General features: G+C 49.5%; 1 protein-coding gene, 1 long non-coding RNA gene and 3 other non-coding genes across 5 annotated transcripts in view; 1 reads left to right on the forward strand and 4 right to left on the reverse strand.

Moving 5' to 3' along the window:
• The window catches only part of LOC135555341 (SH3 and multiple ankyrin repeat domains protein 1-like), a 148,315-nt gene extending 136,826 nt beyond the window's left edge, over window positions 1–11,489 (forward strand). Inside the window, 5 exon segments of the mRNA XM_064987684.1 lie at window positions 3,831–4,249; window positions 4,251–6,325; window positions 6,586–7,524; window positions 9,212–10,108; window positions 10,460–11,489. Coding sequence (XP_064843756.1) covers window positions 3,831–4,249; window positions 4,251–6,325; window positions 6,586–7,524; window positions 9,212–10,108; window positions 10,460–10,532 — 4,403 coding nt within the window. The 3' untranslated portion in view covers window positions 10,533–11,489.
• Window positions 11,490–17,729: 6,240 nt separating this feature from the next.
• On the reverse strand, window positions 17,730–20,558 carry LOC135555342 (uncharacterized). The gene is made up of 4 exons (XR_010457861.1): window positions 20,492–20,558; window positions 19,928–19,955; window positions 19,706–19,737; window positions 17,730–19,490 (listed from the first exon to the last, which is right to left on the reverse strand). It is a non-coding gene; the product is annotated as an uncharacterized LOC135555342 (long non-coding RNA).
• Window positions 19,566–19,653, reverse strand: LOC135557015 (small nucleolar RNA SNORD88). Its single transcript, XR_010458141.1, has one exon. It is a non-coding gene; the product is annotated as a small nucleolar RNA SNORD88 (small nucleolar RNA).
• LOC135557016 (small nucleolar RNA SNORD88) lies at window positions 19,810–19,897 on the reverse strand. The gene has a single exon (XR_010458142.1). It is a non-coding gene; the product is annotated as a small nucleolar RNA SNORD88 (small nucleolar RNA).
• On the reverse strand, window positions 20,039–20,126 carry LOC135557017 (small nucleolar RNA SNORD88). The gene has a single exon (XR_010458143.1). It is a non-coding gene; the product is annotated as a small nucleolar RNA SNORD88 (small nucleolar RNA).
• Window positions 20,559–21,529: the final 971 nt, after the last annotated feature.

The following is a 21,529-nucleotide window of genomic DNA, read 5'->3' on the forward strand; positions in this document are numbered from 1 at the left end:
AGAAGCTGGAACTGTGGTTGAATGTGACACAGCAAAAGACGATGGACTTCTCCTGTGACTCGCCAAGTTAAAGGCAGTATAACATCTCACCCTGTTGGCAAATGACCGTTGCTGTACTTTTACCAGTATATACAGAATGATATTGTTGGTCATCATCTCTGCTAGAGGACAGACAGGCTTACAGATGAATGAGAGGACCGCTTGACAATTAGACAGACAGACTTACAGATGAATGAGAGGACCGCTTGACAATTAGACAGACAGACTTACAGATGAATGAGAGGACCGCTTGACAATTAGACAGACAGGCTTACAGATGAATGAGAGGACCGCTTGACAATTAGACAGACAGGCTTACAGATGAATGAGAGGACCACTTGACAATTAGACAGACAGACTTACAGATGAATGAGAGGACCGCTTGACAATTAGACAGACAGGCTTACAGATGAATGAGAGGACCGCCTGACAATTAGACAGACAGACTTACAGATGAATGAGAGGACCGCCTGACAATTAGACAGACAGACTTACAGATGAATGAGAGGACCGCTTGACAATTAGACAGACAGACTTACAGATGAATGAGAGGACCGCTTGACAATTAGACAGACAGACTTACAGATGAATGAGAGGACCGCTTGACAATTAGACAGACAGGCTTACAGATGAATGAGAGGACCGCTTACAGAGACAGACAGAATCCCACATGAATCAGACAGACAGACTTACAGATGAATGAGAGGACCGTCCCTGACCAATTAGACAGACAGACTTACCCTCAGTCCCTCACCCAGATGATCACTGAGGACTCCCTGACAATTAGACAGACAGACTTACAGATGAATCCCTCTACCCCGTCCCTCACCCATCTGATCACTCTGCTCTGTGTCTATCCTCCATCCCTCTACCCCGTCCCTCACCCATCTGATCACTGCTCTGTGTCTATCCTCCATCCCTCTACCCCATCCCTCACCCATCTGATCACTGCTCTGTGTCTATCCTCCATCCCTCTACCCGTCCCTCACCCCGTCCCTTGATCACTCAATTAGACACCCAGATCACTCTGCTCTGTGATCCTCCATCCCTCTACCCAGTCCCTCACCCATCTGATCATCTGCTCTGTGTCTATTCCATGTTACCCAGTCCCTCAGTATCTGATTGCTCTGTGTCTATCCTCCATCCCTCTACCCCGTCCCTCACCCATCTGATCACTCTGCTCTGTGTCTATCCTCCATCCCTCTACCCCGTCCCTCACCCATCTGATCACTCTGCTCTGTGTCTATCCATCCATCTGCTCTGTCTATCCCCAGTCCCTCACCCATCTGATCACTCTGCTCTGTGTCTATCCTCCATCCCTCTACCCCGTCCCTCACCCATCTGATCACTCTGCTCTGTGTCTATCCTCCATCCCTCTACCCCAGTCCCTCACCCATCTGATCACTCTGCTCTGTGTCTATCCTCCATCCCTCTACCCCAGTCCCTCACCCATCTGATCACTCTGCTCTGTGTCTATCCTCCATCCCTCTACCCCAGTCCCTCACCCATCTGATCACTCTGCTCTGTGTCTATCCTCCATCCCTCTACCCCGTCCCTCACCCATCTGATCACTCTGCTCTGTGTCTATCCTCCATCCCATACCCCGTCCCTCACCCATCTGATCACTCTGCTCTGTGTCTATCCTCCATCCCTCTACCCCGTCCCTCACCCATCTGATCACTCTGCTCTGTGTCTATCCTCCATCCCTCTACCCCGTCCCTCACCCATCTGATCACTCTGCTCTGTGTCTATCCTCCATCCCTCTACCCCGTCCCTCACCCATCTGATCACTCTGCTCTGTGTCTATCCTCCATCCCTCTACCCCGTCCCTCACCCATCTGATCACTCTGCTCTGTGTCTATCCTCCATCCCTCACCCATCTGATCACTCTGCTCTGTGTCTATCCTCCATCCCTCTACCCCGTCCCTCACCCATCTGATCACTCTGCTCTGTGTCTATCCTCCATCCCTCTACCCCGTCCCTCACCCATCTGATCACTCTGCTCTGTGTCTATCCTCCATCCCTCTACCCCATCCCTCACCCATCTGATCACTCTGCTCTGTGTCTATCCTCCATCCCTCTACCCCAGTCCCTCACCCATCTGATCACTCTGCTCTGTGTCTATCCTCCATCCCTCTACCCCATCCCTCACCCATCTGATCACTCTGCTCTGTGTCTATCCTCCATCCCTCTACCCCATCCCTCACCCATCTGATCACTCTGCTCTGTGTCTATCCTCCATCCCTCTACCCCATCCCTCACCCATCTGATCACTCTGCTCTGTGTCTATCCTCCATCCCTCTACCCCGTCCCTCACCCATCTCATCACTCTGCTCTGTGTCTATCCTCCATCCCTCTACCCCCGTCCCTCACCCATCTGATCACTCTGCTCTGTGTCTATCCTCCATCCCTCTACCCCGTCCCTCACCCATCTGATCACTCTGCTCTGTGTCTATCCTCCATCCCTCTACCCCGTCCCTCACCCATCTGATCACTCTGCTCTGTGTCTATCCTCCATCCCTCCATCCCTCACCCATCTGATCACTCTGCTCTGTGTCTATCCTCCATCTACCCCATCCCTCACCCATCTGATCACTCTGCTCTGTGTCTATCCTCCATCCCTCTACCCCGTCCCTCACCCATCTGATCACTCTGCTCTGTGTCTATCCTCCATCCCTCTACCCCGTCCCTCACCCATCTGATCACTCTGCTCTGTGTCTATCCTCCATCCCTCTACCCCGTCCCTCACCCATCTGATCACTCTGCTCTGTGTCTATCCTCCATCCCTCTACCCCGTCCCTCACCCATCTGATCACTCTGCTCTGTGTCTATCCTCCATCCCTCTACCCCGTCCCTCACCCATCTGATCACTCTGCTCTGTGTCTATCCTCCATCCCTCTACCCCATCCCTCACCCATCTGATCACTCTGCTCTGTGTCTATCCTCCATCCCTCTACCCCGTCCCTCACCCATCTGATCACTCTGCTCTGTGTCTATCCTCCATCCCTCTACCCCGTCCCTCACCCATCTGATCACTCTGCTCTGTGTCTATCCTCCATCCCTCTACCCCGTCCCTCACCCATCTGATCACTCTGCTCTGTGTCTATCCTCCATCCCTCTACCCCGTCCCTCACCCATCTGATCACTCTGCTCTGTGTCTATCCTCCATCCCTCTACCCCGTCCCTCACCCATCTGATCACTCTGCTCTGTGTCTATCCTCCATCCCTCTACCCCATCCCTCAACCATCTGATCACTCTGCTCTGTGTCTATCCTCCATCCCTCTACCCCGTCCCTCACCCATCTGATCACTCTGCTCTGTGTCTATCCTCCATCCCTCTACCCCCATCTCTCACCCATCTGATCATTCTGCTCTGTGTCTATCCTCCATCCCTCTACCCCGTCCCTCACCCATCTGATCACTCTGCTCTGTGTCTATCCTCCATCCCTCTACCCCGTCCCTCACCCATCTGATCACTCTGCTCTGTGTCTATCCTCCATCCCTCTACCCCGTCCCTCACCCATCTGATCACTCTGCTCTGTGTCTATCCTCCATCCCTCTACCCCGTCCCTCACCCATCTGATCACTCTGCTCTGTGTCTATCCTCCATCCCTCTACCCCATCCCTCACCCATCTGATCACTCTGCTCTGTGTCTATCCTCCATCCCTCTACCCCGTCCCTCACCCATCTGATCACTCTGCTCTGTGTCTATCCTCCATCCCTCTACCCCAGTCTCTCTCATCAGTCCTTTTCATCCCTCTCTTGTATCTCTGTCTGTGGTGAACTGCAGGGGTGACTGAAGAGGAGAAGTCCCATCTCAATCCTCCGGCCATGAAGTTTGCCCGAAGTCTCTCGGTTCCCGGCCCGGAAGACATCCCCCCGCCCCCCACCACCGCCCCGCCAGACCCCCCCTTCTCCTCCGCCCCACCGCTGGGCTGGAGAGGGGGCAAGTCTTCCCAGCAGCCCTCTGTGGCCGTGTCCCAGTCCACCTCCACAGCAGCCCACTACCAGCTCTACTCTCAGTCTGTGCACTTCACCCATGGGGGCCGCGAAAGGGCAGGGGGGCCCAGTGCCGGCACTGGAGGAGGAGGGGTGGACCACACGCACCAGTACTCTAATGCCCCTGCCCACGCCACTCAGAGCAGGACTGCCTCTAGGAAAGGGGGCTACCCAGGGGAGCCTGTTGGATCAGGAGGGGGAGGAGGAGTGGGGGGGCAAGGCTGCAGGTCTAAGGAGGGGCTACAGTAACGCCGCCCCACCTTCAGGCAGTGCCACAGTGATGCCCCAGCAGCAGCAGACCACCCAGAGCCAGCCGCAGAGGGCAGACCACAGTGCGGCTGGGGGGGCTGGAGAGGGAGTACCTAAAGGAGGGGGGGCGCGGAGAGGAAAGGGCCCTCTGGTAAAGCAGTCCAAGGTGGAGGACCTACGGGCTGTACAGGGCACGCTGGGGGGCAAGGCCCCAGTGGAGAAGAGCTCCATCCCCATCCCCACCATCATAGTCAAGGCCCCCTCCATCAGCAGTGGCAGTGGCCGCAGCAGCCAGGACAGCAGTGTGGAGGCTGAGCCCACCCCCCCAGGGGAGACCGACAGAACCCAACCCCCCCAGGGACCCCCTTCCACCCCAGCCCCAACACCCCCTGCTCCTCCCTCCATCCCGGCCCCTCCACCACCCTCCTTCCGAGGCCAGGATAGTGACTTCACCAGCCAGTTTGGGGCGGCCATCGTGGGCGCAGCCCGCCGGGACAGGGAACGCTTCCATGAGGCCCGCAGGAAGAGCGCCTCCATCTTCATGTCTGCCGAGGAGGAGGTGGGGCCAGGGGGAGGAGGAGGAGGGGCAGGCAGGACACAGACCTCTCAGCAGCAGCAGTTCAGCCCCCAGTCCGGTGCCCTCCCCCCACGCCTCCGGCCCTCCAAGTCCATCGACGAGGGCATGTTCTCTGGGGACACCTTCATCCACCACACCCGCAGCATGCCCCCTGCCTTCGGCCTGCCAGAGTACTCCTCCCCGGCTCCAGACTACCAGCCCAAGTCTGTTCCGGCTGACTTCTACGGGGCGTCAAGCCGGCAGCAGGTCCCCTCTGGCACCACCTTCATCCACCCCCTGACAGGAAAGGTCCTGGACCCCTCGTCCCCCCTGGGTCTGGCCCTGGCTGCCAGGGAGCGGGCCCTGAAGGACGACGGCAGGATGAGGAGGGAGAGAGGGACCGAGCACCAGTTTGTACGACAGATGTCCAGTGTGGTGACATTCCCCTCCCAGGCCACCTCCCCCACACCGGCTTCCTCAGCCACCCATTCTTCCAGCTCCTCCTATCTGGTCACCTCCTCATCCCTAGCCGCCACCACCTCCTCCACCAGCCAACCCCCCTCCCCCAGGATCCTCAGGGGTGCAGGCTGGGGCGAGGAGGGGGGAGGAGGGGAGCGGGAGAGGGAGGGTGGCGGGACCAGAGAGGGGCTGAGGGTGCGCTTCTCTGAGGACAAAACAGTCCACACACATCGCTACCAGTCCCAGCACTACCAACCCTCCTACAGGGAGGAAAGACAGAGGGAGAGGTCGAGAGAGAGATCGAGAGAAAGAGAGCGGGACAGAGAGGGGTACATGAGGCAGCAGACAGCACCTACCCAGCAGCCCCATCAGCTGTCGACCCAGCAGCCTCGCCAGGCCTCGTTTCTGAGGATGGAGAGTGAGGCAGGCTACATCCTATCTCTCACCCCTCCATCTCCCCCCGCTACCGCCGCCCCGTCTCACCCTCAGGGGGGAGGGGGTTCCGGGGGCAGTGGCCTCATGGTTCTGCCGCCCCCTGCCCCCTCTGTGGATGTGGATGATGAGTTTGTGTTTGCGGACCCACTGCCCCCTCCGCTGGAGTTTGCCAACAGCTTTGACCGGGGTGGAATGTCAGGTTACACACACCGTGCCATTATCAACAACCTGGCCTCCCGCCAGCAGCAGCCCCCACCACCTCCCCCTCCTCCCCCACCACCCCCTCCAAAAGACATGTTTATCAGTGGGTTCCCGGCCCACACCCCCCTACCCTCCCCACAGGCGGGGGACTCTACCACCTCCAGCCTTACCTCCTATGACAGTGAGGTGGCCAACCTGACCCAGTCAGGAAACTCCCCCACTCAGACATCACCCAACCCCCTTCCTCCACCCTCACCTTCCAGCCGCCAGCCCACAGGACCCCCGCCTCCCCCCTCTGTCTCCCCCCCACCCCCACCCAGCTCCTTTCACAGACCCTCCCTTGCCATGACCCACTCTCACCACCTCTACAACAGCACGCACACCGGGCGCTCCTCTCCTTCCCATGGGCGTTCCTCCCCCACTCCTCCTCCCAAAGGTCGCTTCTCCCCCACCCAGGGTCGCTTCCCCCCCACCCAGGGTCGCTCCTCCCCCACCCAGGGTCGCTCCTCCCCCACCCAGGGTCGCTCCTCCCCCACCCAGGGTCGCTCCTCCCCCACCCAGGGTCGCTCCTCCCCCACCCAGGGTCGCTCCTCCCCACCCAGGGTCGCTCCTCCCCCACCCAGGGTCGCTCCTCCACCATCCATAGGAGCTCATCCCCCACCCCTCCTCCCCACTCCATTGCAGGTTCCCCATCCTACCGTGGTCCCCCTCCCATCTCCTCCACCGCAGCCTCCTCTGGCCCCTTCCGGGGCTCTGCAGCCCTGGCCTCCACCGCTCCCTGTGCCACCACCACCACCACCGCTGCCACCACCACGAGGACCTCAGTCCAGCCCCACCAGGACAGGACACACCCAGCCCCCTCTGGTTCTACAGCGGCCGGCCGCAGGATAGGGGAGCACCACCCTCACCCCACAGCCAAGGCAGGAGAGTCCCAGGAGACGGTGGTGGACTCTGGGATAGAGGAGCTGGACAGCCGCAGCAGCAGTGACCACCACCTGGACAACATCCTGGCCATGAGCGGAGGAGCCAGAGAGAGGCTGGAAGAGAGGCTGGAGAGAGGGAGGGAGGGAGGAGGAGGAGGAGGGGAGGGAGACAGGGCGGGAGGAGCAGACCTCCTGGAGTCGTACATGAGCTACCTGGACGGACAGACGTTTGACATGCACAACGCCACAGCCGTCGGCTCCACCTACCCCAAATCAGGCAGGTTCAGAGAGGGGGGGCGTGCGGCCGAACTACGCAGAGAGACCGGTACCGCCCCGCCCTCCTTCCAGTCACACAGACGGAGGGAGGATGAGGAAGAGGAGGAGGAGGGCGAGGAAGGAGAGGAGGAGGACGATGGAGGACGGGAGGGTTATGGGATGACACAGAATTTGGGGCGTCCCACGTCACCCTACTTTGACCGGCCCCGGACCCCTGAGATGAAGCCTCTGTGGGGGTCAGAGGGTCAGTTAGTAGGGGACCAGGGGACCTACCTGGAGGGCCGGAGGCTGTACCCCCCCATATCCAGCATGAAGGCCAGCATCATCAATGAGCTCAGCAACAAACTGCAGCAGAGAGGGAGCCAGAGATCACTAAGTAGACACAGGTACTCACTATGATATGTTAGAGGATATTTGGTGAGGTTGTGTGTGTTGATACAGTTAAAATGACTACAGTTATATTATCTTCAGTAGACCATAGATTTCAGTACAAAGGCCTGCATGTTTTACTTGTACATCAGTGGAGGCTGCTGAGGGGAGGATGGCTCATAATAATGTCTGAAATGGAGTCAAACCATGTGTTTGATGTGTTTGATACCATCTCACTGATTCCGCTCCAGCCGTTACCACGAGCACTTCCTCCCCAATTAAGGTCCCACCAACCTCCTGTGTTGTAAACATCAATCACACAGCGATCTCTTGTCCTGGCGCTACTTGTGTATTTTGTGAGAGTGGGTGGGTGGGTGGGTGGGTGGGTGAGTGAGTGAGTGAGTGAGTGAGTGAGTGAGTGAGTGAGTGAGTGAGTTTTACTATGTCAATTCTTCCACATTATGTCCCATGCTTTTGTCTCCGTCTGCTTTATGTCTCTCCTCCACCAGAAACAGGTAATTACTCTCCTCCTTTCTCACACACTGTCTGTTTGACTGGACATAAAACATTTCCCCTTTCTTCAATTTACTGCCTGTGTTTCAACAGCCAGAGAAAAGAAAAGCAAGTTCCTGTCTACTCAGCACAACTTTAATAGCAATTAACTGCTGTTAACATCCTGAGCCTCATATTGATAGCCAATCTAACAATGTCCGTCTTCAGGTGTAGGCTACTAGTGAATAGTGGTGGTGAGGTTGGGTAACGGGTTATGAATAGTGGTGGTGAGGTTGGGTAATGTGTTATGAATAGTGGTGGTGAGGTTGGGTAATGTGTTATGAATAGTGGTGGTGAGGTTGGGTAATGTGTTATGAATAGTGTTGGTGAGGTTGGGTAATGTGTTATGAATAGTGGTGGTGAGGTTGTGTAATGTGTTATGAATAGTGGTGGTTGGGTAATGTGTTATGAATAGTGGTGGTGAGGTTGGGTAATGTGTTATGAATAGTGGTGGTGAGGTTGGGTAATGTGTTATGAATAGTGGTGGTGAGGTTGGGTAATGTGTTATGAATAGTAATGTGTTATGAATAGTGGTGGTGAGGTTGGGTAATGTGTTATGAATAGTGGTGGTGAGGTTGGGTAATGTGTTATGAATAGTGGTGGTGAGGTTGGGTAATGTGTTATGAATAGTGTTGGTGAGGTTGGGTAGTGTGTTATGAATAGTGGTGGTGAGGTTGGGTAATGTGTTATGAATAGTGGTGGTGAGGTTGGGTAATGTGTTATGAATAGTGGTGGTGAGGTTGGGTAATGTGTTATGAATAGTGGTGGTGAGGTTGGGTAATGTGTTATGAATAGTGGTGGTGAGGTTGGGTAATGTGTTATGAATAGTGGTGGTGAGGTTGGGTAATGTGTTATGAATAGTGGTGGTGAGGTTGGGTAATGTGTTATGAATAGTGGTGGTGAGGTTGGGTAATGTGTTATGAATAGTGGTGGTGAGGTTGGGTAATGTGTTATGAATAGTGGTGGTGAGGTTGGGTAATGTGTTATGAATAGTGGTGGTGAGGTTGGGTAATGTGTTATGAATAGTGGTGGTGAGGTTGGGTAATGTGTTATGAATAGTGGTGGTGAGGTTGGGTAATGTGTTATGAAGAGCCCCTCTATGTACCGTAGGTACCGTATGTGTCATTGTCATTCCTTCTTTTCTGTCCCTAGGTTTTCAGAAGACTCCGCCTCGGCCCTGAGCCCCCCTTCAGTTCGTTCCCTGTCCCCCTCCCCTATCCACCACTCCCAGCCCGCCCTGTCCCTGTCACCCACCCCTTCCTCCCAGTACCCCAATTGGAACCGTCCCCCGTCCCCGCAGCCCCCTGTGGCTGCCGTACAGCCCCCTCCACGCTCCCACTCCCCCCTGTCCTCCCCCACCTACTCCCCTTATCCCACCTCCCCTAAACACCGGCCTGTGTATCGCACCAAAGCCCTGGAGTTCCAGTTCATTCCAAGTAGAGAGTCCAGGAAGGCAGAGTCCCACCACTTGCAGCGTAGGAGAGCCCCCAGTCCCCTCATCTCCCCCTCAGAGAGGCCCAAACTGGGTCCCCCCCGCCCCTCCTCCCTCCCCCTCCTCCCCACCACACCCCTCTACAGCAGCCTCTACGAGCTCCGCGGCTCTATGACCCCGCCCTCACCCGCTAACCACATGGGGGACCCCTACTTCTCCCCCTCCCCTCCTCTCTTCGCCCCCTCTGGTGCCCCTCCTCCCCCAAACGCCTCCCTGTTGGTGTCTCGCTCCCTCTCCCCCACACACTTTTTATCTGGTAGCTCATCCCCTCCCCTGCACCCTCTCCCCGCTCCCCCCTGCCTGAGCTACCCCCACCTCCCTCCCCCATCCCCCTCCAAGCCCTTTGCCTCCAAGCCACTGCCTTATTGGACCAAATACGACGTGGCTGATTGGCTGGGATACCTGAACCTGGGCGAGCACAGAGAGCATTTCCTGGACAACGAGATCGACGGCACTCACCTGCCCTCCCTCACCAAGGAGGACTATCTGGACCTGGGGGTGACGCGTGTCGGACACCGCATGAACATCGACCGTGCTCTGAAGAGAGTGACTGACAGGTAAGGGGAAGAGCGATGGATGGGTGAGAGGATAAGAGTACAGAAATAGGCCAGTAAAATAAACAAAGATAAAACAAATCTTATGCCAGGTTGTAAACCTCTGCCTATCCTCCTCTCATATCTCTGTCCTCTATCTCCTTTGTCCTCTCTCTCCCCCCTGTCTCCCCCCTTTCTCTCCCCTGTCTCTCTCCTGTCTCTCTCCTGTCTCTTGAATTGAAATCAGGCTCAAAATTCATGAATGTGTTATTCAGATAGTATGGCACTGGGGCAGCTCTTACTCTTTTTAAAGCGTCCATTACTGGCTCAAACAAACAAAAAAACATGACTTTAATCTCTCTATTCGTTCCCAAGGCTCTCCAGCTCTCCTTTTCCCATTTCTGCTCTGTCACCACGAGGAAGAAGGGATGATGGGAGTCGGAGCTGAGAAGACAAACAGAAAGAGAAAGGAGGGGAGATGGAGTCAGTGATGGAACAGGAGAGAGAGAGGCCACAACTGCTGCTATCCATGATGGATTCACACAACAAAAGCAGAGGACCTGATTTTACCCAGAAGGAGGACTGATCAGGAGAAGAGAGGGGAAATGAGGGATGGAACAAGGGCTGACCAATGCCTGGTACTCAGGGCCTGGTAGCTGACTCACACAGATACACTTGCATGCACACAAATACAGTAACACACACAAGCACTGACTCTAATGTCAACACACACACACAAACACTACGAGGATGGAATGACTGAATGTCGATTGAGGCAACAAATAACAATATGAGTAAAATAGTGACAAAACCTTGCCCAAAATATTGAGAGAAACAATCAAATTGTTTAGCTTTTTCATCTGAGCAGTTCTTAGTGTTGTTGGGGAAAGAGAGAACAAGGATTGTCCTCATTATTAACACTAGTTAGAGCTTTCTCCACCTGTCTTCTCTGAGTAACTGAAGTTCCTCCTCTCTACCCTAGGGTTAGGTAGGTCCTCCCCTCTACCCAAGGGTTAGGGTTAGGTAGCTCCTCCTCTCTACCCTAGGGTTAGGTAGGTCCTCCTCTCTACCCTAGGGTTAGGTAGGTCCTCCTCTCTACCCTAGGGTTAGGTAGGTCCTCCTCTCTACCCTAGGGTTAGGTAGCTCCTCCTCTCTACCCTAGGGTTAGGTAGGTCCTCCTCTCTACCCTAGGGTTAGGTAGGTCCTCCTCTCTACCCTAGGGTTAGGTAGGTCCTCCTCTCTACCCTAGGGTTAGGTAGCTCCTCCTCTCTACCCTAGGGTTAGGTAGCTCCTCCTCTCTACCCTAGGGTTAGGTAGCTCCTCCTCTCTACCCTAGGGTTAGGTAGCTCTTCCTCTCTACCCTAGGGCTAGGTAGCTCCTCCTCTCTACCCTAGGGTTAGGTAGCTCCTCCTCTCTACCCAAGGGTTAGGTAGCTCCTCCTCTCTACCCTAGGGTTAGGTAGCTCCTCCTCTCTACCCAAGGGTTAGGTAGCTCCTCCTCTCTACCCAAGGGTTAGGTAGCTCCTCCTCTCTACCCTAGGGTTAGGTAGCTCCTCTCTACCCTAGGGTTAGGTAGTTCCTCCTCTCTACCCTAGGGTTAGGTAGCTCCTCCTCTCTACCCAAGGGTTAGGTAGCTCCTCCTCTCTACCCAAGGGTTAGGTAGCTCCTCCTCTCTACCCAAGGGTTAGGTAGCTCCTCCTCTCTACCCTAGGGTTAGGTAGCTCCTCCTCTCTACCCAAGGGTTAGGTAGCTCCTCCTCTCTACCCTAGGGTTAGGTAGCTCCTCCTCTCTACCCTAGGGTTAGGTAGCTCCTCCTCTCTACCCTAGGGTTAGGTAGCTCTTCCTCTCTACCCTAGGGCTAGGTAGCTCCTCCTCTCTACCCTAGGGTTAGGTAGCTCCTCCTCTCTACCCAAGGGTTAGGTAGCTCCTCCTCTCTACCCTAGGGTTAGGTAGCTCCTCCTCTCTACCCAAGGGTTAGGTAGCTCCTCCTCTCTACCCAAGGGTTAGGTAGCTCCTCCTCTCTACCCTAGGGTTAGGTAGCTCCTCTCTACCCTAGGGTTAGGTAGTTCCTCCTCTCTACCCTAGGGTTAGGTAGCTCCTCCTCTCTACCCAAGGGTTAGGTAGCTCCTCCTCTCTACCCAAGGGTTAGGTAGCTCCTCCTCTCTACCCAAGGGTTAGGTAGCTCCTCCTCTCTACCCTAGGGTTAGGTAGCTCCTCCTCTCTACCCGAGGGTTAGGTAGCTCCTCCTCTCTACCCGAGGGTTAGGTAGCTCCTCCTCTCTACCCTAGGGCTAGGTAGCTCCTCCTCTCTACCCTAGGGCTAGGTAGCTCCTCCTCTCTACCCTAGGGTTAGGTAGCTCCTCCTCTCTACCCAAGGGTTAGGTAGCTCCTCCTCTCTACCCTAGGGTTAGGTAGCTCCTCTCTACCCTAGGGTTAGGTAGTTCCTCCTCTCTACCCTAGGGTTAGGTAGCTCCTCCTCTCTACCCAAGGGTTAGGTAGCTCCTCCTCTCTACCCAAGGGTTAGGTAGCTCTTCCTCTCTACCCTAGGGCTAGGTAGCTCCTCCTCTCTACCCTAGGGTTAGGTAGCTCCTCCTCTCTACCCAAGGGTTAGGTAGCTCCTCCTCTCTACCCTAGGGTTAGGTAGCTCCTCTCTACCCTAGGGTTAGGTAGTTCCTCCTCTCTACCCTAGGGTTAGGTAGCTCCTCCTCTCTACCCAAGGTTTAGGTAGCTCCTCCTCTCTACCCAAGGGTTAGGTAGCTCCTCCTCTCTACCCTAGGGTTAGGTAGCTCCTCCTCTCTACCCAAGGGTTAGGTAGCTCCTCCTCTCTACCCGAGGGTTAGGTAGCTCCTCCTCTCTACCCTAGGGCTAGGTAGCTCCTCCTCTCTACCCTAGGGCTAAGTAGCTCCTCCTCTCTACCCTAGGGTTAGGTAGCTCCTCCTCTCTACCCAAGGGTTAGGTAGCTCCTCCTCTCTACCCAAGGGTTAGGTAGCTCCTCCTCTCTACCCAAGGGTTAGGTAGCTCCTCCTCTCTACCCAAGGGTTAGGTAGCTCCTCCTCTCTACCCTAGGGTTAGGTAGCTCCTCCTCTCTACCCTAGGGTTAGGTAGCTCCTCTCTACCCTAGGGTTAGGTAGCTCCTCCTCTCTACCCAAGGGTTAGGTAGCTCCTCCTCTCTACCCAAGGGTTAGGTAGCTCCTCCTCTCTACCCTAGGGTTAGGTAGCTCCTCCTCTCTACCCAAGGGTTAGGTAGCTCCTCCTCTCTACCCAAGGGTTAGGGTTAGGGTAGCTCCTCCTCTCTACCCAAGGGTTAGGTAGCTCCTCCTCTCTACCCTAGGGTTAGGTAGCTCCTCCTCTCTACCCTAGGGTTAGGTAGCTCCTCCTCTCTACCCAAGGGTTAGGTAGCTCCTCCTCTCTACCCAAGGGTTAGGTAGCTCCTCCTCTCTACCCAAGGGTTAGGTAGCTCCTCCTCTCTACCCTAGGGTTAGGTAGCTCCTCCTCTCTACCCAAGGGTTAGGTAGCTCCTCCTCTCTACCCAAGGATTAGGGTTAGGTAGCTCCTCTCTACCCTAGGAAAAGGGTTAGGTAGCTCCTCTCTACCCAAGGGTAAGAGTTAGGTAGCCCCTCCTCTCCTCCCAAGGGTTAGGGTTAGGTAGCTCTTCCTCTCTACCCAAGGGTAAGGGTTAGGTAGCTCCTCCTCTCTACCCTGGGATAAGGTAGCTCCTCCTCTCTACCCTAGGGTAAAGATTAGGTACAGTAGCTGTCTAGCTTGACTGTTGTTGGCTCCATAGCTGGCTGTTTGTTCAGATGTGTTCATTTTCAGTAGAGACTCCCCTTACAGTTAGTGGAGTACAGTCAATGAAACCCTGTGTGAGTGAATAGAAATGTTAAGAGCTCTTTGTCTGAGTGAATGTCATTGCTGGAGCGAGTTATTGGATGAGACAAGGTGGCAGCCTACATGCATGTCTTGGGTAATGTCGTAGGTGGAGTACCTCTAGTAGGGGTCAGTGTGTCATCAGCGGAGCCCCTACCTGTTGGACTGAATGATATGACTTGTCCCCTGTTGGAAAGAGCTTGATGGGTAAATCCTCACTTGACTGTAGTGGCTGTGACTGGAGGAAACCTGTCAGTTTGACTGTGTGTGATTGGTTGTCTGTTTTTACCTCACTAATGGGACGGCTCCATGCTCACTGAAGGCCCTTCGATAAGGATCTGTAAACACATTATATTTCTCTATAGCTTCTTTATCATCTTAAGTCTTATAATGGCATATTATATACAGACTGGTCACTGTATTACAAATCTGTAGCAAAAATAAGTGCCCAGACCAACAGCATAGAAATAAACACACAGACATGTACACCCTCTCAATCAATACACAGATCACTATACTGGCACATACAGAAATACACACTTACAAATGCTCATGTACACACATATACACATTCTCTCTCTCTCTGTGTTTGTGTTAGAATTAATGGGACAACTTAAATATATTTGTTTGGATCCAAGATGTGTCTGATACTAAAAGGGACTGTGATTTCGGAGATGGAGGGAATACGTGACATAAACAGTATCTCATTGAAGATTGTCTCCATTTATACGAAAGACTTTCGAAGCATCGAAGCAACTGCTATTCAACCGTTCTAAAGTTCTCTGTGCAAGGGAGAGACTGAAAAGGAGAGGGGAGGGAAAGAGAAACAAACTGCCAAATCTTCCTCTTTCCCACCCAATCCCCCCACTCCTTCCAAAAACTCTTTCTACAGAAGCATGAGAACATAAACTGAGGCCCAAATGAGTGGGAGGAGAGATATGTTCTTTTTTAATACAACAATTGTTCTTACAACAATTTTTTTAACTTAAGATGGGTCTGGAATACTGCTATTGATATGAAGAGAATTATTGTTACTATTATCATTACTATCATCGTCCTTACTGTTATAAGGTGCAGTTCCCCGTTCTGCCTTTCATGGCTGAGGTGGCGCTCTTTTGCATTTTAGGCAATGTATTTTCATAATTTTGCCAGAAGTGTTAGTCGATATAATCCTATAAATTTATTATCATGAGATTCATGACTGTAGGTCAAAGTATGACACCATGGTGTCTAACAATTTAAAATGTATATAAATGTAAAATTATATTGTTACTTCCAAAAATACAGAAAAAATATCTATTTAGTTTGATGTACAAAATGCTTTACATATCAAGGCTTTTGTCTAGTCATAAAACCACCACCTTTGCCCTCTAGTTTTGGTATAATATTTGGAAATGAAGGTTTGACTCAGATTGACATTGAGGCCTAGATTCAATCTGGAGGGTGGAAGACCCACGTTATAGCACGATTGGCATTTAAAGACAATGTTCCCGCATTCCCAGAGACTGCATTCACAGTAAACACTGCATTTGTCGGCTCAATTGGAAATGACCTCTCAATGTCAATTGCGCTATAACGAGGATATTCCGCGTTCTGGGTTGAATCTAGCCCTAAATATATTTTTATGCAAGAATTCCTCTGCCATCCAAGCTTCCTCTCACTTTAAGGCAGTGTCTGTGTATAAAGCTGTGAATATACGTATCACTTTAAACCTCACTGTGTGGAAGCCAAAGTTAGATTCACTACCTTATTCACATTATTTTATGCAGATCAAGATGTAGCTATTGTGCCCTGGAAATGGCCACGAGACAAATGGTATTGTGAAAAATATGCATACAATTATTCACATCAAATTTGTTTATTTTGTACATTTCAAGTTATTATGGATTATTAAAGTAGTATTTTATTTGACATTTCATTGTTTATCTACTCATTTAAACATGAATTTATGTCAGGGCTATTCAACAGGGGGGTCGACAAAACCCCCAAAGCAAAACGTGGTTTTTATATCGCTATCAATAACAGAATAAACATTTTGAATTACATACCTACAGTGGAGAATATATTCTTTGTAATTATGTCAACTTTATTAATCAAGTCTTAATATAGAGCCAATTACACTCATTGAAGCCAATTTTACACCAGTGTCTGACATAGGCTTTGAAACAGCACACGTGTATAAGTTTCCAGTGTGGAGAGTGTTGCTGGAAAGCTTTCTGGACTTGGACATACATTTTTGGCAACACATGGCAAACCTTTGTTTAACCAGCTAAACAGTTCTTAGTGAAAGTGTTTAAATTACCTTTCTAGGTAATAGGCTGTGTTAGAGTTTACACTTCCTCTTCCAATTATGTGGGGAGTTCAAAATAATGACAAATTATCTACCATATCTATTTTTAAATGTTGATTACTTCACCTTTCCACTGTCAATCACCTGATGAGAAGACGTAAAAAAATAAAAAAAAGTCTCATGTAGAATGGGGTCCCTGGGTCGCCCGCTTGCCCGGGAGGGGGTCCCTGAGCAAGGAAAGGTTAAACGCCCTCGGTCATTTTCACGGGAATTATACTATTGACCTATTTTCACCTTGCATTTACAGTTGGATTGGGTGCTTTCAGCTTAATCTGTGATCAGTTGGACATCTCTTTTCTCCATCACTAAAATTAAACAAGGGCTCTTCCATTATCTCTATTTACTACTAAACACCACATTTGAGTCCTAAAACACATCCCCCAGCAGTGGGTGGGTATTGGCAGGTTACATGCATGAGTGCTTTCCATCTCACTCCAATCTGGAGGAATGTGAGGCCTTCAGATCCTTGTCCTTATGCCCACACGCTACACACTTAAGCTGTTTACACAGGGAGAACAATTCAGTAACTCAGTTGTTCTTTGACAGATCTGAAAAAGAACCTGTGATTTGTCAAATGACCAATTAGTGGAAAAAAATATCAGAATTGGGCTGCCTGTGTGTAGACATGAGCAGAGTTCAGGATGGGGAATGACATTTGTGACTGATCAAGGTTATACGAACGCAGGTGATATAGCAATAAGGACGATGAAAATAATGCTCAACCAAATTATGGTTTAAGATGTAAAAAATCTAACCCTAAAGAATCCGTCTTCCAAATAATGTTTCAAATGAAGGTACAATGTTAACTGAAGTGCTTTCTATACCACTCGCTCCATTCCCTATGGAAGACCTCTGTTCTGCATGTCCTCCAGGCATCAACTCCCTGCAGAAAGCCCCCTACACAGCTGCTGCACTGTGAGAGACTATGTACTGTTCAGCTGGTTTACAGTCACTGCATTATGCAATTGGTTCATTATCACATTACTCTTAGAATATCAACAAGGTATGAATGCCTGTTCCTGCTGCTATGACAACCTTACCATTTACTAGTGTTGGGTAAATGTGGCAGTGACAAACTTGTTTTGCAGTGTTTTTCACCACCATCTCATAGCAGGATTCAAGAGGTGTATAATTATGCGGTCAGGATCTGGCTGTATAGAAAGCACCATCTTGTTTAAGATAATATTTTAAACTGATGAGAGGTATGAGCCGATGAACAGTAACTTACAGAATGTGATATACATATGCACATTCATATAAACATAAATATATGAATGTCAAATGTTAAGAGATGAATAAATTAGAATTATAAGATGCAGAAATAAAATTGAGTGGTCATTTATTCCATGTACAAATAAATTGACCATGGGCAGGAAACACCTGCAGGGGGGAGGTCACCAGTAAAGTTAGAAAGGACATGACCCAGAGTATCTGATTAAAATATTTTAATGTTTCAGCCTTACATAATCAGGAACATAAATAAAAAATCTCACTTAAGTCAGCACATTTCCATTGCTGAGTCAGCCCTGGTATTAACAATTCTTCCCAAATCTACAGAATTATTAGCAAAAGGGATATTGTTTCACAATCTTGGTCATGTTGGGGAAATAATCCTTACTGCTTTGATAAATTGGTGAGCTGGTTGATAAAAAATATTTTTTTAAAGGGACTGAAGTGACACCAGCTGGATAATTCTGGAAATACAGGTAAAAGTGCCTCGTGCAAAACACAGGACCCTAAATAATCCATTAATGATCTCACCCCATGTTTAACTTCTTAGTAGCTTGGATAATAAGGTGCCCAGAGTGAACTGCCTGCTACTCCGGCTCAAAAACTAGATTATGCATATAATTTGTAGATTTGAATAGAAAACACTCCGATGTTTCTAAAACTGTTTGAATGACGTCTGTGAGTATAACAGAACTCGTAGGGCAGGCAAAAAAGAGGGGAAAATCCAACCAGGAAGTGGGAAATCTGAAGTTTGTAGTGTTTCAAGTCATTGCCTATCGAATATACAGTGTCTATGGGGTCCTATTGCACTTCCTAAAGCTTCCACTAGATGTCAACAGTCTTTAGAAACTTGTTTGAGGCTTCTACTGCGAAGGGGGAGATAATGAGAGCTGTTTGAGCCAGGTGGTCCAGCAGAGTGCCATGAGCTCAGTCTCGCTCATGCCCGAGAGAGTTAGCTGCATTCTATTGCATTTCTAAAGACAAAGGAATTGTCCGGTTGAAACACTATTGAATATTTATGATAAAATCACCGTAAAGATTGATTCTATACATCGTTTGGCATATTTCTACGACCTGTTATAGATTTTTTTCTGAACTTTCGCCTGGACCATCCTGCGCCTCGTGAGTTTGGATTTGTGAACTAAACGCACAAACAAAGAGGTATTTGGACGTAAATGGACTTTATCGAACAAAACAAACATGTTGAACTGGGATTCCTGGGAGTGCATTCTGGTGAAGATCAAAGGTAAGTGAATATTCATAATACTATTTCTGACTTGTGACGCCTCCTTTGGAAAATGGCTGTATGTTTTTCTGTGGCTAGGTGCTAACCTAAAATAATCGGTGGGCTTTTGCCGTAAAGCCTTTTTGAATTCTGACAGTTGCATTGAGAAGTTTCTATATTTCCATGCATAACACTTGTATATTTTTTATCAATGTTTATTTTTTACTATTTCTGTAATTTGATGTGGCTCTCTGCACTTTCACCAGATGTTTGTTTGAGACAATGCATTTCTGAACATAAAAGACCAATTTCAAATGAGGTTTTTGGACAGAAAGATGAAATTTATCAAACAAACATTTGTGTAACATGGGAGTCCTGGGAGTGCCACCTGATGAAGATCAAAGGTTTATTTAATTGCTATTTCTGACTGAGGGCTCTCCATGGCTGGAAAATGGCTTCATGGTTTTCTGTGGCTAGGTGCTGACCTAACATAATCGTTTGGTGTGCTTTTGCCGTAAAGCCCATATGAAATCGGACACTGTGGCTAGATTTACAAGGAAGTTTATCTTTAAAATTGTATAAAATACTTGTATGTTTGAGGAATATTATGGGATTTCAGTTTTGAATGGCACCCTGCAATTTCACTGGCTGTTGGCGAGGTGGGATGCTACCGTCCCTATTATCCCAGAGAGGTTAACAGACTGCAGTCGCCACATCTTCTGTGGAGGGCCAAGATCTGCATGAAAAAAGTGATAGAAAACAGTCTGAAAATAATTACATCACAACCTACAAGGCTCCTATGTGATTAATTAGTCTCCTCAGACTCAAGCCTGTCAGAGCCAGAGAGCACCTTATCGCCACAGACATTCAGAGCCCAGTGCAAAACATCACAGGAGAATAAATGATTTAAACAAGGACTCAATTTGCTAGTAATTAGTACTTAAAGCTCACCTTGTAGTTTGGTATCGACTTAGCCTTGTCACCTTTGGGGAAAATAAGTTCCATTAGGACAATAATCAATGAACAAAAAAAAAATCTACAAGACTCAGACTAACATTATCCTCAGACTCGGGCCTGTCAGAGCCAGAGAGCACTTTTTCGCCACAGAAATTCAGAGCCCAGTGCAAAACATCATAGGAAAACAAAGTACATATGAAAGAAAACCAGACTCACCTTGTGGGTTCTCTGACAGCCTCGTAACCTTTGGACAATAGAAAAAGACTGCCATAAGAACAATATCTGCAACGGACAATCAAGCAGACAAGACTAACTACAGTAGACGCGAGCATCCTCAGACTCGGGCCTGTCAGAGCCAGAGAGCACTTTTTCGCCACAGAATTTCAGAGCCCAGTGCAAAACATCATAGGAGACGTTTCAGACAACGTGCCAGACACCGCAATGCCCCACGTAACTTGCTAGCTAAGCAGTGTCTAGAAATGTTCACCCTCTTGGGTATAGGCTAAATCAAAACGATATATATTTGCCTCAAGTCGAAATTATTAATTGAAAGTTTTATACAAACGTTTAAGTAGCTATATCTAACTACTTAGCCAACATGAGCTTCCTGCATAGTTTCAACAATTGGCCTACTTTGCTAGCAAGCTGCTAACGTTAGCGAGCCACATCGAGGGAATTTGTTTACCGTCGAACTAAATAAAACATGAATGCTGAGGAAAGGAACTATCTAGCTACATCGTTTAATTCAAATAAGACGAAAATGTCCAGCTTCACACTCACCAGGCCACGTGCAGACCCTCCAGTCTAAGTGAGGAAAAGACTGACACACCAAAATGGCCGGTTTTATATGTCATTTCTGGGAGGAACAAAGAATAGGACCCCATTTTTTTTGGCTGCCTATCGTCGGCGCCGTAAGTAAAAACAATCACATTGTTTCGAAATAACTACTTGAAGTCGAACTATGAAATATAATGTATTTAAATTGTATTATATGCATATGTAATTTGTTAACTACTTGCAATATTTTGTCTTGGATAAGATAACCATTGGAGAGGCCATACAGGTCAATGCATACATGATTAATTGGTTAAAAAAATAACATGTGATCAGGAAACTTTATTGCCAGAGTTACCATTATACACTTCAGTATAATACACAGTATAATACACATCAGTATAATACACAGTATAATACACAGTATAATACACCTCAGTATAATACACAGTATAATACACAGTATAATACACTTCAGTATAATACACAGTATAATACACATCAGTATAATACACAGTATAATACACAGTATAATACGCAGTATAATACACCTCAGTATAATACACCTCAGTATAATACGTAGTATAATACACCTCAGTATAATACACAGTATAATACACAGTATAATACACTTCAGTATAATGGTAACTTTGTGTGAGTGGTTCTACTTTTGGAACCATAATTTGTGGATTGATAATACTGTATTTCCCCTCAATGACAGCCCAATGTTTTAGGTTCAGAATCATTTGAGATGAGCAACAAGTATTAAATATAGTAATCAAAATGGTTTAAATTCAAATTTAGTCAAAGTACTGAACCATGACAATAACATGAGCTTGAATGCCACGCCTGCATTGCAGTGTCACTGTGTCAGCAGCTCAACTGTCTAATTTTTTTAACGACAAGTCCTGGCAAGGCAGAACAGAGAAGTGTAACATAGCACTAGGCAAGACATCAGAAGGTATGTGAGTGACTGCTGTTGGTAATATGGCCCCCTATTCATCTTCAGGGATCCCCAGCTCTAAAGTAAAACACACTCTCTCT

Source organism: Oncorhynchus masou, chromosome 15, assembly GCF_036934945.1.
Source record: "Oncorhynchus masou masou isolate Uvic2021 chromosome 15, UVic_Omas_1.1, whole genome shotgun sequence".
NCBI classification, from domain to species: domain Eukaryota; kingdom Metazoa; phylum Chordata; class Actinopteri; order Salmoniformes; family Salmonidae; genus Oncorhynchus; species Oncorhynchus masou.